Consider the following 17,879-nt stretch of genomic DNA (forward strand, 5'->3'; position numbering starts at 1 on the left):
GTGGTACCACTGCTGCCCTCATCCAGTAAGTCTGCAATCTAAGCATGTCTGGACAGAAAAAAGTCCTTCAACTCCCAGCATTCCCCAGTGAGCATGGCTGGCTGGGGAATGCTGGGAGTTGTAGGACTTTTTTCTGCCCCAGCATGCCTGGCATTCTGCCCTAAATCAGTCATGTATTTAACCACTTGCCGTCGCAGGTGAGTGTGTGGAATTCCCCCAGGCGAGTATTGAGAGGGGTGGCAAAGAGGGACGGCATGATCTGCTTTTCCTTCACCAGCCTGCTCAGCTGGCCGCAGAGGAAGTTAAGCACCTTCCTCCATGGCCAGCACAGAAGCACAGTGGACTGGTGAAAGAGCAAGAGAGTGCTCCATTTTTTTTCTTTTCCGGCCTGCTCTACATCTAGTCTGCAGAAGTTTTTACTAGCCTGTTAGTTACTCATAAGAGGGGCCCTTTTATTGGTAGGGATGGATGAGATTTGGTGGAGTTCTCCACGCTGCACCAGCCAGAAACGGACCTGGACTGGACACAATTTGCATTTGGAAATCCATACATTTCCAGGCCTGGGATGCATTCCATGGTGCAGGAATACCCCACATGAAAAAAATGTGCACATTTGAAAAGTGCGCAAAGAAAAATGTGCACGTTTCAAAAATGCATAAAAACACACTTTGATCATCAGGTGGTTGCATACAAAAATGCACACAATTTGAAAAATGCACACAAAAATATGGCAAAAACTACACAAATCTGTAAAAAAGCAACAATATCTGCATAGAACCAGCACCTCTCTCTCTCTCTCTCTGTGTGTGTGTGTGTGTGTGTGTATGGTTTTGAAGCCCAACTGGGGGCTCAACTGGAAACCAAGGGATGAACACTGTAGCTACTTTCCTTACACATCCAGAGGGCAATCTGTCCTATTTTATCCTCTCTGCCACTGTCCTCCCTCCCAGCCAGCTCATAATGAATTACATCTGGCAGGCAGGAGGCATCCATCGCGAAGCGCCTGGTAATCAATAGCCGTTATTAACAAAGTTAACCCACAGTGGGTGGGGAGAGATTGGCTTCATTACGGGAGCCTCTCACAGCAGGTGAGGAGGCTTGAGAAGAGGTATTGTTGGGTTCCTTTTTGATGTATAATGAGACACCAACACAATGCAGACTGCGAAAGAAGGAGATTGCAGCACTGAAGGAATGCGCAGCTCTCCCGCCCAGCTTCAGGGAGCTCTGGGCAGGGCAGGGAGCTCTCTTGCTCTCTGCTGCTTTGCTAAAGACTTGAACACTGCAAACTTGGGGAGATCGTGTTTCTCAAAACACCAACTTGTGGGCCCTGGTATCTTTGGAGAAAAAAGAGCATGGAATGATGGAAGACCTGGATCATGTACAATGACAGAAATAACAGGGAACAAAGTAAAAGGAATATTCTTCTTTATACAGAAAGATTCCATGAGGGAAGCCCCACAACTCTGTGTGTGTGTGTGTGTGTGTGTGTGTGTGTGATGATGTGCGAACAGCTGAAGGAGGTGGCCCCTCTCTGCCGACTGAATCCAAGTCTCTATAAGTCAGGCGTTGAATCAACAAAGCTGCTGTATTAATTTATTGAACAATATAAACTTACTTAGATTCCTTTCCTTCCCCTAAGCAGGTTCCATCATTCAAAACAGATACCATTATTTAATTCTTAAGTTATTTCATCATACTTCATTTCTTTAAGATGAAATATAGGGTTATTCCTATTTTAGAGATGGAGTTGCAATTTGATCAAGGTCACCCTGTGAAAACCACAGACTGAGTCGGGACACCACCTTCAAGATGGACTCACCCAGGAAGTCTTTTAGGCAGCATGAAAGATGGTAAATCAACAGAATCCCTATACTATTCCAGGCCTCTGGTACTACGAACACCCATTCCACCTTGGCCCAGGAAGCACTGGATAATTTCACAGAGCCAGCATACTTGGCTGCCGTTCCACACCCGCACAGACAACTCAGATTTTCCTCCATCCAAAGGTAATATTATAGCAAGACCACAAAAGATCCATCTGAGCAAACACAGATGGAGATGCCACAGCCAGCCGGGTCTTGGTAATGCACAAAGGCCTCATCAAGAAGAATTAAACCCTGATAGCAGATATGGAATTTAACATGAGACCTAAAGTGCAGCCTTCCAACCCTGAATGCCTTAAGCCAGGGAGGAGCGGCAGAGAGACAAAGGGCATCGGCTCTTGCAGTCGGTGTAACTTCCGTAACAGTATTAACACACGCACACCCCAGCGCCACAATACAAAGAGGTTCCCCGTCCACCCATCTTTCCTCCTGCAAGGACCACGTAAACCCCAACACCTGCAAGAAGGCTTTTAAAGAAGTCATCTCTTCAGCACACACTCACAGAAAAGCTGTGCTGGAAAGTGTTAACTGAACCCAATGGAAGCTGGTGGCTCTGATGTCAGCAGGGTGGTGCATCCACTCCAGGTTTCAGTCACAATTCTAAGGGAGCTGTCCAAGGTGTGAAGCAAGGGTCTGACTCTGGGAAGCACCTTGGATAGCTCCGTTAAGAGTTTGATTGGTTCTGACTGAAACCCAGAGGATTCACCGCCCCACTGATATCGGAGGAACCAGCGTCCACTGACTGACCCACTTTTCCAGGGGTCAACTTGGATCCCTCACATGGGGCAACCCTAGCAAAACGTGTTGTGTGTAACTCTGGAATGCCGTTGGCCACTTGCCTATTCCCCTGGAGCGACCAGCCATGCTATGCCTAGGGTGGGTGGTACCACCTCCTCCTGGCCCCCATAAAGCTTCTCCCATAAAGCTTCTTCCCATAAAGCTTCCCATAAAGCTTCATTGAAGGACCAGGCAATGCTCCTTCGAGGCAGAGGAGGATATTCCAATCCCCAGGAGGGACAGCAGGTGAGGGGGGGACGGACAGGAGTGGGCAGAGCATGTAAGCTTAAACATGAGACCTCGGAAGGCTGGCCTAACCCATTTGGATGATGCACCCGGTTCCCCAACCGCAGAGTTATTCACACGCACTAGAGACCACCCTCCGAGCCACATGCACGTGCCCACTGCCTGCATGTCTGCTCTTGCACAACCCATACTGCAGCAAGGCGAAATGTACTTACACTTTGGTGTACTCCCAGGTCACACACTGTGGATGAGAGGTGCCCTGGGGGACAGGCAAAGAGGGAGAGCCGTTAATTGGGTGCAGGGTGCCAAACGGAATGTTGTGAATAAAGGATTTTTCTTTTCTTTTCTGATTTCAGTCCCTACTCAGGAGGAGTTTAGTTTCCTCCTCCAAAAGGAACAGCTCCACAAATTGCAGAGACTACCTAGATGCCCAGGGTATTTTTAAAGGTTGTTAGCCACCCTTAGAGCATTGCCGAAGGGCGGGATAGAAACATATTCGGTAACGAATTATAACCATAATCTTTTATCTTTATCTAGAGAGAATTCTTACATTTACTCCTTAATAAAGACTGCTAGGGAAAAAGCACATTCATGCTAAGCTAACTAGAGCAGACTAATTCATAAAGCCCCCCCCAACCCCGCAGTCTTTATTATTAAGGAATAAATAAGGGAAATTTTCCATGATAAAAATATTTCAAAATGCACTGGAAATAAATACCAGTCTGTGCTGCTGTTTCTTCTTGCGGCTCTCTCTCTCTCTCTCTCTCTCTCTCTCTCGCTCTCTCTGTGGATTTTTTACAGCAGTTCCAGTCTCATGGTTGTTGCTTGTTTTCATCACCCAGACCACACACCAACCCCTCCCCTGCCAAAACTAAATAAATGGGGGGGGGACCAACTCTCCCCTCCAATTCGTATTGCTTTCATTGGGCACATTCTTGGAATTCAAGACAGAATTCCTTTTCAAAACCTGAGATTATGGAGGTTTGCACAGACTTTGTTTGGAAGAAACACAGGGATTGGTTACAGATGCTAGGTTGGATTTCCCCAACCTGGTGACCTCCAGATACGTTGGACTGCAATTCCTGCCTTGCCCAGCCAGCTGGCTCAGAATGATGGGAGTTGCAGTCCAACACACCTGGAAGTCACCAGGTTAGGAAAGGCTCTGCTGGGTCTTCCCTTAGTTTGGAGGACCCTTCTGAACACAGATCAGTCTTTGGCCCAAACGTGCTAGCTTTTCCCAGTCATAACCTGGTTATTTTGCAGCACAGGAGAATATCAGCAGATTTGGGGGTGGGGAGAAGAGAACCAGCCAGGATTCGTACCTATGAAGAATTTTTTTCCAGTTAACCTATGAGACTAGAAGACAACCCATTCCATCCCCCCGCTCTCATTTGCTAATGGTGGTGGTCCCTTGCGTACTTACATTGATGATATGGGACAACTCCACTATAATCAAGGGTTCCGCTGCCCTGGTTGGTGGCTTCACCGTCACTGTGAGAACTTTGGACATGACAGCCAGGGGACTCCTGTGGATGGAAGGGAAACTGGTTGGCTCCTCTGCTCAACACTGATGCAGAGATCAACTTCTTGCATAATCTCACGACTTTGCAAAAGCCAAATGGTTTGAGGCAGGATGGAGGAAAGCCACCAGGTGATTGCCTCTACCTCATGATCTCCCCCACAATGCGGCTCTTGCAAAGTTCAAGGAAGAACGTGGGACATGCAAACTATGGGTGCTAAGTTACACTCCCTACCCCAACCCAATGACATGCAGTTGCAATCTCTATGAGCATCTTTTGGACCAAACCACTGACATGTTAAAGGCACACAGCAAAGGGATACGCAGAGGCCATCTTGGGAGTGGCCCCAAAATGATGTCTGCCCAGGGAGATTCCCCATAGTGAAAGCCTAAGTATCTTCTGGAAATACTCTTAACAGCACACTCCTATGCATAAGCACAGTGGGATTTAATTTCAAGGAAGTGTCCAGGATTGCAGCTTCAGACCACTTGATGGCTGTATTACTTGAGATCTTGAGCTTGTTAGCATATTTGCTGGGCTTTTAAGGTGGTCTTTTTTCCTAGGTATTTTTGAAGTTTCTCTTGTTAGTTCTGAAATGCTAAACAATGCTGAGCTATAAGGACAGAGACAGAAACAAATGGGGGGGAATCATATTTTTGTATATGTACACAGAAGGGATGCATCAGCCTTTGCTTATGTTTTGTCTGATGACACTTTTCTCCACAGACGTTCATGCACAGATCTAGATGATTTCCACCTTTTCTGTTCATTGTGTCAGGGCTAGGTCAGCACTGTGATGTGATGCCATACCAGTATCCAGATGTGGGAGAGTGCTCTCCAGCTCAGGGTCCCTAAAATGAATGACTGGAGCGACACTCCGCACACAGTCCTGCTCTGTGGACCAGGTAAGCGAAGAAGGCCAGGTCCCAATATTTATACCAGACCTGACAATCACAGGGATCTCACATACGGCCTGACAATCACATACGGCCTGACAATCACAGGGATCAACATTGCACCCTTCTGTGCTTGAGAAAAGCTCTGAGGCTTAAGCACACCTAGTCCCAGAGAGTTCCTTAGGCTGGGCACCAGCCTCAGGTCGTGAGTTCTCTGGTCTAAACTCCAGACTCCCAGATACAGTGTGTGTGTGTGTTCATGTACACACTCAACTATCGCCCTTGCACTTGCGATGCTCAACATGTGCTTTGTTTCACCTTAACGTGAATGCGTTTAGAATAGAAATGCACACACACACTCATGCATTTGTTTCATCACATAGCCTTGGGCATTTGAGTGTGCCAACTCCAACACACGTTCCACATGCTTCTGTGTAAGAACATAAGAAGAACTGTGCTAAATCAGACAAAAACGCAGCCCAGCCCAGTATTCTGACTTAGGGATGTACGAAACACCTACCTGGCTCTGAGTTGGGCAATCCGCGGTGGGGGGGAGGCGCTCCCTCCCTCCCCCCAGAATCCTCAACAGGGGGGGAGGCGATCCGGTCCTCCCCCCCCCGGAATCCTGCCTGGCCAAGCCGCGGAGCCGCTGGCCGGCTCCAGCCGCCCGCAGCTGGACATCCAGTCGCTGGGCAGCCCTGCAGGGACGCAAATAGCGGCTGTCGTAGCCGCTGCCATTTGCGTCCCTCTTTGAGCCGTGATAGGCTACGTAAATATTTACGTAGCCTATCACAGCAGGGGGGGGGGGGAAACCCCAGCGTACGCAAATGGCGGCGGCTACCGCCATTTGCGTACACTGGGTTTTTTTCCCCCTGCCGTGATAGGCTATGTAAATACTTACGTAGCCTATCACGGCCTCCGCAGGGACACAAATGGCATCCCTGCGTTAGCCGTGATAGGCTACGTAAGTATTTACGTAGCCTATCACGGCTATGAAGAGGAGGAAGCAAATGGCGGCCGCAGGACAGCCACCATTCGCAAAGCAGCATGGACGGGAGCAAGTAAGTGCTCCGTTTCGCGTGCCTTTTGTGGGTTGGGGGTGGCGGGGACTTCGTCCCGCGCGCCTTTCGTGGGTTGGGGGGGCAGGGGCTTCGTTCCGCAATGGATTTTGGGGGGCCGAATGCACTGGCATTCAGCCTCACCGAGATCCGTCGCAGAATTCTCTGACATCCCTAATTCTGCTCCCACTGTGGCCTAACAGATGCCCCAGTGAGAAACCCAAGTGTAGTAGCACCCTTCCACTCATGTTTCCCAGCACACTGCCTGTGATACTGGAGGTAATACATCGCCATCATGACTGGTAGCCATTGATGGCTTTATTCTCCACAACCACACCGACTCACCTGGGAGGAGGCAGGATTAGTCCCAATGTGCGATACAAGATGGCGCCAATGACAAAATAAGATGATTCATCTGTTTCTGCACAGAGAGCCAGGAGAGGAAAGAACAATATTAATTACACCTGCGCCCAGAGGGGGCACTAGACCGGCACTGACCAGTGCTGCTGTTCCTGCTGAGGGTGCCTCTGGGAAGGATGCTGGTGTATCTATCTCCTTGGTCTTGTTCCCAGGCCTCACCTGTGTTTGCCAAATGACATGATCTGTGTATCACACAACTCTCTGCACCCCGGCCTTTGCCAGAGGAACAATGATCCTCAGCCAAACCTGTGCAGGGCACCAGAAAATCAACCAAAGTGAGTGTGTCAAGCGAGAAGTCTGGACCTCAGCTTCCAAATCCTGGCTTGTTCGGAAGCCAATAACCATTGCGCCTCATTTGCATGTAATGGGAAGCTATGGTTGACTGCGGCTTCCTGGTTTGTTTTGCTGCTCATGTGAAGGGAGGAGCAAAGCGAGAGCAGAAGGACTGTGTGTAGGTGCACAGTACATGTCCAAATCAGGCCAAAGGGAGTAACTCCAAAGGGTGGGGAACATGTTTTATTGACCGTCTTCAACACAACACAATTGTCTGGATGAATAAGACATCTGCTTCCTTCACAAAGGACCAGGAAGTAGTGACAAAACACGGCAGCAATGCATGGAGGGAAAACTCTTCACTCCATAGCAACAGAACAAGTCAGTAACTAGGGATGGAGCAAAAGCAACCAGATAACCCTGCACAGCCAGCCACGGCCGCCTGCCTCGCTGTGCGCTGGCCTGCCTTCAAGGAGGAGGGCAAACGTCCTCAACTTAAGCTTGTAGTTAAGTTGGTCAGCTGTATTCACCCCACCTTTAAAACACTGGCAGGTTCCGAGAGTGAAAGCAGGACGTCCTGCACCTGCTCGCACAACTGCCTGCACACACAGTTCAGAGCACAAACACAAATTGCCTTATAAAAATCTGAATCCAATTTCTCAAATGCCAAATTCTTATTCAAAACTTGGAAAAGACGTTTGACTTCTGAAATAGCAGGGGAAACTGAAATACCAAAAGCCAGATCAGAGATTTCACTTTCAAATAGGGATTTTAAGATGATGATGATAACAGCTTCATTCCAGCAGCAGACTTTGCTCACTCTTGTCAGATACGGGAGAGGATATTTAAATATCAATGACAAAAGAATCTGACATTCTGTTCTTAAAAACTACCTTTTTCACAGAATGGTAAAATAAATGCAAAACTTCCAGAATTCGTTCAAATTGACCTATTATTAATGTCTAAAATGTGAATTTAGGAAACAATTTCAAGGTTGTTGTTGTTTTAAGAAAAACAATACTTATTTGCTCTTGTTTTTCTATTTTGCTCCTTCTCGGAAGAGTATGGATCCTCTCCATGTGTCTCCCGCGGGGCTGCGATCATAGAGATACTGATCCTGCCCACCCCTTCAACAGAGCAACAGAATCAGGAACTCCCAGACCGGGCACGTCTTCTTTTTTTCATTCTTCTAAGGCAGATGTGTCGGAAGGGGAATGCTCAAGCGACAATTTATATGACTCCCTGGGAGCGGTCAGCCCAACACACACAGATCACATACCGGAAGAGGAGAGACTGAGCACTTCCTTTGGAATGAAGATCTTGTCTTCAGAGTGGCGGGCCCAGTCTTTCATTCCCCGCCGACCTTTCATGGGGAAGTTAATGTCACTGGAGACGGCAGAAACCGGCTCCCTCTGGATGCTGATTACTGCCAAGGGTGGGAGGAGATAAGGAGGAAGGCGGGATACACATGAGTGCACCAAGTACCACCTTTTTGCCCCTTGCTCAACATTGCAGACTTCTAGGGCCTAAGCCATGAATCTCGTGACCAGAGGTTGAGGGACCAAGGCACGTCTGCTAGTGGTAGGGACGGGTGAGAATTCTGTTCGAGTCGTTTGCTGGAAAGTACTTACCAAAATCCACAGTTTTCTTCATAAACAGCATGGAACGGAGCAATAACTCCACCCTGCTGCACTCCAGCTTGAGCCCTGTGAGCTGACCACATGGACCTTGGGCTGGAGAACACACATGCTCCAGGCCTGGAGTTGGTGTGCAACTGGCCATGCTCCTGCCCTGACACCTCCTCTCTCCTCGCCCACACTAACAAGGAAGCCATCCCCCATCCTTTCTCCAACTACTCACCCAAGTTGTCCGTGACAATGAGGGAACTCTGGAAGGCCTTGAGGGCATCTCCTACCAGGTGGATGAAATCCTCAACCACCTTCATGAGGAGGACAGAGCCAGGCAAGACCTGGGCAGCACAAGAAAGGGAATGGGGGCGGGGTCTTTAACGTTGGATGGGCTTCCCACAGTCTAGCCCCAACACCAATGCACGACCGCTCACCTGCTGCGCATCCTCCCACTTGTCCCTGTTTTCGGCATCCACCATGTAGCTGACAACTTGGAAGAATCGCTGTGGGGGAAGAAAGAGGTAAAGATTTTGGGTCATGACAGGGGTGGGCAACACACAGCCCACAAGTCGCGTGCAGCCCCAGCTGCACCTCTGGCAGGGAAAAAAAATGCGGGGTTTTTTAACCAAAGAAAATGGTGCCTGTAGCACTCCGTAGCACTTCAAGGCACAAATTTAGCTTATTTGCAAGCTAAATTTGACCCCTTTCACTCTCCGTTGCCACTCCATAGTGCCCCAAGAGGCCAATGTAGCTTATAAACAAGCTTTTTTCCCATGACACCCCAGCAGTGGGGGAAGGTTCTGGGGAGCAAAAATGCCCCCCCCCAGTTGCCCACCTCTTTGTTACAACCTCTATGAACAAGTGCATGTTGAGGTTGCTCAAAAATTAGGAACGTGCAGGATCCCATTTCTTTGTAAAGCACGCTTCTAGTCCTTAGAGTGCAGAGATGAGCCTGGAACTCTACCAGCAGCGTAGAATCTCAAGACTCTGGGGGCAGCTGGGCAGGGCTTTCAGTGATCAGGGGTGGAGCTTTATTGCCCTGTGCAGTGCCTGTCCCTTCCAAGGGAGAGCAGAATACCTTCTGCGAAATAAGCAGACCTATGCACGCTTGGTTGATTTGCACACTTTATGCAATACACTGAAAGGGCTTTAGTGAGGGAGGATGTGGATGTTGCCTAGAAGTCCTCGGACCCCATTCAGGACTTTGCATCACTGCTATTCTGTATCATATTGTAATGCAGGGGTGCAGAGTCTCAGCTTGGCATCCCAATCTAGCCCTCTGGGGCTCCTCAGCTTTCCTGAAATGGAATCCAGCCCTCAGGGTGAAAGAGGTTCAACGCCTCCGTTGCAATGCACACAAGCCTCCTCCATCATGGCCTTGTACACCACGAGCCTTGAAAGCCCCTCTTTCCACTCGTGGGAACGGTACCTGCACATCATCCGAGGAAGGGATGTAGGTAGCTCTCTTGTACGTGTCCGTGACATTGCGCAGGATCTCCACCGAGAAAAGCAGGTCCCCGCTGTAGTATGTTTTGCGGGCTACAAGCTCCAGCAGGGCACGGACCACCTGAGACATGCCCTCGCCCGCCAGCATGCGCTGCCCCTTTGCAAGATGCTCTCGGAGCTTCAGTTGAGGACAGAGAGAGAGAGAAATGGGGTGAGGTAAGGCTTGCTGATGGAAAAGGACCTGGACACCCTTTAGGTTATAATGGGGGACTGTGAGTGAAGGAGTTTTGGTGAGGGCCCATCAAAACTCAGGATTAGAGTAGTGCCCTGCTTTGCAGGCACAAACTCCCAGGTTTAATTCCTGGCACCTCCGATTAGAAAGGATGTTGTGTAGCAAAGCTGGGGAAAGGAACCCTCTCTGTCTGAGACCCTGGACAGATAGTGCTAGTCGGAGCAGGCAGCACTGCGCTAGGGAGGCCAATGGATTGTCTCAGGATAAAGGTACTCTGGGGACTTCATGTGTGTGTGTGTGTTTTGGCGTCGGCTGCAATTTGTGCAAATTGACAGTTGCACAAAGTCTGGCCGAAATTTGAGTAACTTGCGCAAATCGCAGCCATACTTTGCGGAATTTGCACAGATTTTAAAAAATGGAAAATCTCACAGCAGACCGAGATGGGTCAGTTAGAGGGAAACGGATCGAAGTCCAGGCGGCTGAGCTGACGCAAACCCATCGAGCTCCACCCCCTAAACGGATTTCTCCGTCATCCCTAGCAATAATAATGTAATTAAATAATTCTGAACACATTTTGCATTGCATTTGTCAGGGGAAACTGCAAATGTATACACCCATTCACCCACCCACAAACAACCATAGTACTAAAAACTGCAGCATCAGTCACCTTTGAAGGATAGCCGCTGGAGGTTTTATATATCATAATGCTATGGTGGTTCTCCTTCATATAATTCATTACATTGCCTCTTTTCTGCTTGCTCAATCACTCCTCCCCCCTCCTCCCCCACTTGCATCCAGTGGTGTGGTGGAGCCAGAGTTTACAGGGACGCAGCCCCAGCACTTTTTCATTCGCTGGACACTGATGTCATCTGCCAACCTCCTCAGACTGCCCTGTTCCCTCTGAGCTTGGCTGCAACCCTCATAGTAGCTGGAGGGAAACAAATTTTCCCAGCAACAATAGATTGTCCCTTGTTGCAATGCAAAGTAGGTTGGGAGTGGCTTGGTCTGGAATGGGCAATGAAGACCCCCTAGAGTTAGCAACTGCTCCTGGTGGAGGCGAAAACTGCTAGAAATGGTTTGTGGATAAAGATCCACCCAGCTGCCTGCTGTTTTGGAGTCTCCTTGGGGGCGCGGCTACGGGGATGGATGAGGATCGCCTGCCCTTCAGCATGTACCACTACACCACATCAACTCCTCTTTTTAACAAGACAGGAAAAGGGCCGAATCAGGGGCACTGAGAGGAGAGACTGAGATGTCTTGTTTGCTTGCCAGGTGTTGCACCTACTGAGAGATGTAAGTATCGGTACTCATGGGAAATGCAGCGGGCGAAGCTGGGCGTGCCCCAGTAAGCCACGCCATGGGAGTTGAGCAGGCACCGGCGACTGGCAGACCCTAGGAGAAAAGGCAAACAATCAAACAGTGCTGCGGCCGAAGAGGCCCACCATGTCCGGCCCCACCCAGACCCGGTCCCAGGGAGTTCTGCAGAAGGACTCAAGAGCAACAGGAAGCCAACCAAGCAATGGAGAAGAGGGCAAGCAAAGAGGGGTGTAATGCCCCCACCCCACCCCAGGGTCACAATCTGCCCGGTCAAGCAGGTGACAACAGGGGAGAGGGACTTTTCTTTGGTGGCACCCCGCTTGTGGGACTCCCTCCTCAAGGAGGCTTGGTTGACGCTTCCATTAATGCAATTGAGGTGCCAGGAAAGGACCTCTGTATGTTCCTTCCTGGGCTCGTAACCTGTGATGCATTTTCTGTTCCTGCCACAAATAGTTTTAGTGCTGCGTTTTAAGGGTCATGAACAGTTTTATTGCCATGCTTGCCATAAACCACCCTGGAAATCTTGAATTCAAGGGTCGTACAGAAATGTTTTCATTAAGATAAATAAAATAAAATGTTGGAGTACAGTTTTCCAGCTCAAGCCACATGGAAATGAATGGGAACTGTACAACAAGGACCCAGGGGAGGCTGGTGGCTTCCGTGTCAGTCGGGTGGTAAATCCGCTCCGGGTTTCAGTCAGAACCAGTCAGAACTCTCAAGGAGCTCTCCAAGGTGCTTCGCATGGAGCTCACCATGATGGGGTAAATGCTTTGCACCTTGAAGAGCTCCTTGAGAGTTCTGACTGGTTCTGACTGAAACCCGGAGCGGATTCACCACCCCACTGACATCGGAGCCACCAGCCTACAGTGGAAGAAGCACTAACCCCACTGGGACAGTGTTTAATCCTACTCTATTTGCACCAACATTTTGCAGCTCCTTCCATTCTCGGCATTTTCCCTCCCACATCTGTCATCTTCACCAGTGTAACCTTTTAATTTTTCAATGCACAAATATCAGCTTGTTCACTAAAAATCAGCAACCCTCTCCTCCCAAATTTAAATGTGCTCACCCTGGGGCTTGCACTAGAGAGAAGTTAAATAGGCAGATTGCAGCTTTAATACAACTTCCTCAACCTGGTGCTCCTCAACTGTGTTGGACTACAACTTCCATCATCCTGAGCCAGCACACCCAAATTGCCATGCTGGGTGGGATGATGGGATTTGTAGTCTGGCATATCGGAGGGGTGCTGGGTTGGGGAAGGCTGCTTTAGTAGATATTCTCACCGCAGGAAGGCACAAATATGGAAGCCAAATGTAGTGAGGCCATGCTTCCAGTGCCCACTTATTCTTTTCTGTAATGCCATGGCCCTGGTTTCCTACGTGCAGCACTTTTCACAAGCCTGGGACACTGCATTCTGCTTTGATATGGGCTTCTTCCTCCCACTGCAACTGTGCTATTCTTTCATTCTGGGGTATGGATTCAGTGTCGTTATTTTTTTAGGAAAAAACATAATGCGCAAAAGTTGCATGTGGCCAGATGTGTGCCTCTTTCGACACTGCTAATTGTGCAAGCATGTGCAAAAGATTCAAAGTCAGCATGGTGGCAGGGGGGCGGGGGAGCATAGGGAATGTTCCAAAAGATGTCTTTGTTGGAGATGTGCAAAATAAATGGCTCTGTGCAAATTTAAACATGGAGTTGCTCTGTCAAATTAAAAAATGGAGTTGCTGAGAGAGGTTTTTCTTAAATGTGCAGAGGAATGTGTGTGCAATCAGATTTTAATTTTTAAAAAATTAAGATAAACATTGGTGAGGGATGAAAGGCAGGGCAATGCCCACCCGGGATGTGTGAAGTTGCCAAGTGTTAATCCATGCAAATGTGGGGACGTCACAGAGCACCTATCAAGGGGAGGTACTACTTTTCAGATTGAAGAAGCCAGTCGTCCTACAGCACCAACTGGAGCAGGACTGTGCAGTCCCCTGGAACTTAAGTGACCGGTGCAGACAACTCCTTGTGAAGCGACAGGAAGTGGCCTTCCACTTTCACTGGGAAACGCCTGTGGACGTGCAGATCCCCCAGGGGCCCAGCTTCCATCTCACCACCAGTTCCCCTCCTCCCCTCGCCCGCCTCCTTCCTGCTGCAGTTGTCTAGACTCCAGTTTGGGGCTTGTCAAATGTGGGTCGCTGCCCATGCAGCTGCCTACCTGTGGCATTGGACGGGCATTTGTTGTAGACAATCTCACCAGCAGCGGCTTTCTTCCACGTCATCAACGAGACAAACTCATCCTTGCACATCTCGTGGTAGGCTGCGGGAGCAGAAGAGGGAAAAGCTGATGGGCCCGGCAGAGCGGGGCGGCGGTTCCCAAGCCCACAGCCATGAGGAAAGGCCCAGCACGTGGGAGTGCGTGGGGGTGAAATGTGAATGGCCTGATGCGTGAAGAGATGGCCGGCAGAGCAGGGCTGTTCATGTCTGTGCACATATCTATCTATCAGGGGTGCAGAACCCCTTTCAGCCCAGGGGCTGAATCAAGTTTCAGAGAAGCTCTCGGGGGCTGCGTTCCAGTGGTGGGCAGGGCCGGAGGCAAAACAGGCAGGGCCAAGAATACCTGTGTATCTTGGCCTAAAGTTCTTGCTGCCGGTAGCTAAGCGTTTGGAGAGGCATTTCAACCTATTAGAATGGGGAAAGTACTGCCCCAAAGCTGGAAAGCCACCCAATGATTGATGGTTGGGGGAAAGGGGGTGTGGCCAGGGGAAGGGGGTGTGGCTTTATGCGGACCCCAGGAGGGTTCAATTCGGGCCCTGGGCCGAAGCTTCTACACCGCCGGTGTATTTAAATGACGAGTTATCGAACGCTTTGCCTTTGGGGAGGGATGAATGTGTCTCCGCATTTGAACGAAGAGGCAACGTGGGTGGCAGAGGACGTTGCCGTTACAGAAAGAGAACAATCAGAGTGCCAGGCACAGGGACGACGGGCAGGCCTAAGCCCCGGGCCTTCTGGGAGCTGCTCTACTGGCCAGACACAGGCAGCAGGTCAGGCCCCTAAGATTCACAGCGGAGCCAGCTTATCTTGAGGCTTCACACTGCCTGCCAACAGCAAGTGTTGGCATGGAACTTCCTCAGGCCCTTCTATTCTGCAAGAAGCCTGAGCCCCCACTGTCCCAGGCAGCTCATCAAATTTAGCTCCTCTCCTGGGCCATGAGGTTCCTGGTTGAAGCCCCAGAGTCCGTGACGGAGGGCTACTACATCAAGACCATGGGCCAAATCTGGCCTGACTGGCATTCTGATCTGGCCTGCTGGGATTCCCCAGACGGCCATGGCCTGTTCCCCTGGCCCCCGCACCTTTCCTCAGACTGACGAGAGCTTAGGGGTTTCCCGGCTTTTGCATGGTTCTCTTTCTCTCTCTCCTAAGTCCGAGTTACTGGCAGTGGGAGTGTTAAGCGAAAGGAGCTTTAAGCTCGGCTGGGATTTTTGGGATTTTGGCCGTGCCCCCTTTGGCTTTGGCCCCGCCCACCACTGGGGTGCAGATCCCAAAAGCTTCCCTGAGATTGAATTCAGCCCTTTGGCTGAAAGAGGACAAAGAAACTGATCTAGTGGATAAATAAACTGAGTTTGGGGGTGGCGGGGGATCTGAAAGATGGACAGCATGAAACCAACGGAGAGGTAGTGTGCGAAGATGCACATACATAGGCAAGCAACTGCCCAGTCAAGGGACCAGCAGAGAGCAGAGAAGCAGGGGAGGATGGATAGAGGATGGGTTACGATCTCGGCTGACACAGGACTGTTGGAGTCCATGGGTCCATGCTGCAAGGTGTCTTCGTATCAGAGAAAGGGATCCCCTTCCCGAATGACCTGGCCGAGCACTGTGCCTCAGAGGGGACCCGCTCAGAGATGAGGACGTGTACCTGGGCATTTCTTCTCATTGCACGTCTTGACTTCCTCCCCACTGCCCTCGCATGGGTAGCCTTGGACGCCTGTCCCCTGGCACATACGGAAGCGTCTCTGCCAGCCCGTGTCACACGTCTTGGAGCACAAACTCCAGTGGTTCCATGGGCCCCATTTGCTATCAGCTTTAGTTCAGGGAAGGAGAAAGGGAGAACCATTAGGAGATCCTTCCAAACCAGCGTTCGTGCGCACCCACAGACACACACACTTTCTCACACACTCTCTTTCTCATACACTCACACACACTCCCAATATAGATTCATATTAGCTGGAAGACCAGAGAGAATACCAGGGAGATAGAACAATCCCTTCTTTATCACTGGGGTGCAACTGTGCCAGCTGATAATTACTTTAATCAAATATTCCACAAATGATTAAACCCATTTATCAATAATTCAGATCTCATTTAAGCTAAAATGTCCCCTCTCCCCTTCCCAACCAGGCCGTGACCGCAAGGGTGCCCTTAACAAATGGGATTCATTTCTATTCCTCAGGAGGTGTCTTCCTTTCAAGGCTCCGAATTTTGCAGATCTCAACCAGAGATCCTTGAGTGACTGACGGGGTTTAATTTTGCTGTCACCTGTACATGTGAATATGAGAAACGATCCTCAACTGATACCACCAGGGTGGGAAGTCTCAAAGAAGCAGCCTACAGAGACCAGCCTTTCCATGTGGTGCTCTCCAGATGTTTTGGGCTGCAGCTCTCATCAGCCCCAGCCAGCATAGCCAATGAACAGGGATAATGGGACCTGTAGATCGAAAGATCTGGAGGGCACCGCATTGTTGAAAACTGCTGCACACTAAAGCACTCACACATCTGCCATGGCGGTGTTCCACTCCGTTCCTCCCACCAAGCCATCCCAGAGGCTGACAGGCAAGATCTAAAGATCAACATGCATGGTGGTCAGCGAAACCCCTTTTCCTTGGAAGGCTGAGCAAGGGGAGGGCGGCTGAAAGCTCAAGCCAAGGGCGGCGGCAGAAGGCATTTTGTTAAGTAAGTTGCACTTGCAGCCACTGGAGGCATGTTATTTCCAAGAGTCCTGGGAGTTCAAGTGCTTGCTGTTTGCCTATTTACATAATGGCTGCATTTTTATCCCGCTTTTCAGACAATTGTTGTCTCCCAAAGAGACTCAAGTCAATCAAAAAGAGCGACAGGCCCTGCCATCAGGTTTGCAAAGTAAAATGAGAAGACACATGAGGAAAGGGGACTGGAGGGAAAAGGGCAAGGCAAAGGAGGGAGATCAGCTTTTCCAGGCCAAAACAAGGTGGTGAGCTGAAGTGGGTGTTTCAATGCATGTTGGGCCAGGCAGATCTCCCCTTGCTGGTGTTCTTGCTTGAACAGCAATTGGAAGCTCTTGTTCTTTAGGCCACTGGATAGGGCCAGAGCGCTCTTTCCTCGTCCTTCTGCAGTCCCAGCAGGCAACTGTCAGCTGGAATGGGCGCTCTTTCTGGCAGGGGGCAGAAGCGAGCTCCCTGCAGCTGCAGCTTCTCTGGCTGATGGATGGGCCAGGTTGGTTTCCCCCTTGGCTTGATGTTATTCCTAAGGGAAAGCAGGGGGGCGGGAACAGCCTCCTAATGGCCCCTGGCAGACGGCAAACGCCAGAGTCAACTTTCTAGTCCCAGGGACACGCTCTGTCGAAGCCAAATATGTTATTATTGTGATCTAACAGTTAATTAACATCTGTCTCCTTGTCATGGCTGGATCACTTCCTGCTGAGGTTTAGACTCATGGCAGCATTCCCCCTCTGCAAGGGTGGGGGATCTATTAAAATGGTCCGCCCCCAGAGATTAATGGATTCCGATGGATTCCAGAGGGCTCTGGGGGATTTTCCTGCTGGTATGGCTGGTGCTCCTGTCGAAGCCCAGGTCGCTCTGTGGAATGCAGAGATGACTCGGGCGGTTGACACGATCGCGCCCAAGCGCCCTCTCCCTCTGCACAGAGCCCGGCCAGCTCCTTGATAGACACCTGAGCTGAGGGCAATGAAGCAAGAGGGGAGACGGCTAGAACGCAGGTGGAGGAAAACTCGTGCGGAGTCTGACCGAGCACAGGTTAGAGCTCACCATCGAGCCTACTCTGTGGCGGTGAGGGTGGCAAGGAGCCAGTTCTTCCCACCAGCATTGCATCTTCTCAGTGTCGTCCAGCAGAGCTTTTCCAAAGTGGTTCATGGCCTGCTCCATTCTGGGCCAGGGAGAGAAACTGTGGCACCCTTGGTAGCATGCTGTGATGGGTTTGCACGGCACTTTG

The 17,879-nt window shown here is 50.2% G+C and overlaps 1 protein-coding gene across 2 annotated transcripts in view; it reads right to left on the reverse strand.

Moving 5' to 3' along the window:
* Window positions 1–17,879, reverse strand: part of ADGRB2 (adhesion G protein-coupled receptor B2) — a 152,016-nt gene that overhangs the window by 58,881 nt on the left and 75,256 nt on the right. For both annotated transcript variants that reach the window (XM_084814426.1, XM_084814425.1), the window contains exons 5-14: window positions 15,595–15,759; window positions 13,897–13,998; window positions 11,665–11,771; window positions 10,131–10,325; window positions 9,136–9,204; window positions 8,934–9,042; window positions 8,353–8,499; window positions 6,726–6,801; window positions 4,330–4,432; window positions 3,122–3,165 (exon numbers count right to left, since the gene is read on the reverse strand). In XM_084814426.1, coding sequence (XP_084670552.1) covers window positions 3,122–3,165; window positions 4,330–4,432; window positions 6,726–6,801; window positions 8,353–8,499; window positions 8,934–9,042; window positions 9,136–9,204; window positions 10,131–10,325; window positions 11,665–11,771; window positions 13,897–13,998; window positions 15,595–15,759 — 1,117 coding nt within the window. The remainder of the gene's footprint in view (window positions 1–3,121; window positions 3,166–4,329; window positions 4,433–6,725; window positions 6,802–8,352; window positions 8,500–8,933; window positions 9,043–9,135; window positions 9,205–10,130; window positions 10,326–11,664; window positions 11,772–13,896; window positions 13,999–15,594; window positions 15,760–17,879) is intronic.

Source organism: Heloderma suspectum, chromosome 10 (genome assembly GCF_057233095.1).
Source record: "Heloderma suspectum isolate Gila_16-S chromosome 10, 16-S_ref, whole genome shotgun sequence".
Classification (NCBI taxonomy): Eukaryota; Metazoa; Chordata; class Lepidosauria; order Squamata; family Helodermatidae; genus Heloderma; species Heloderma suspectum.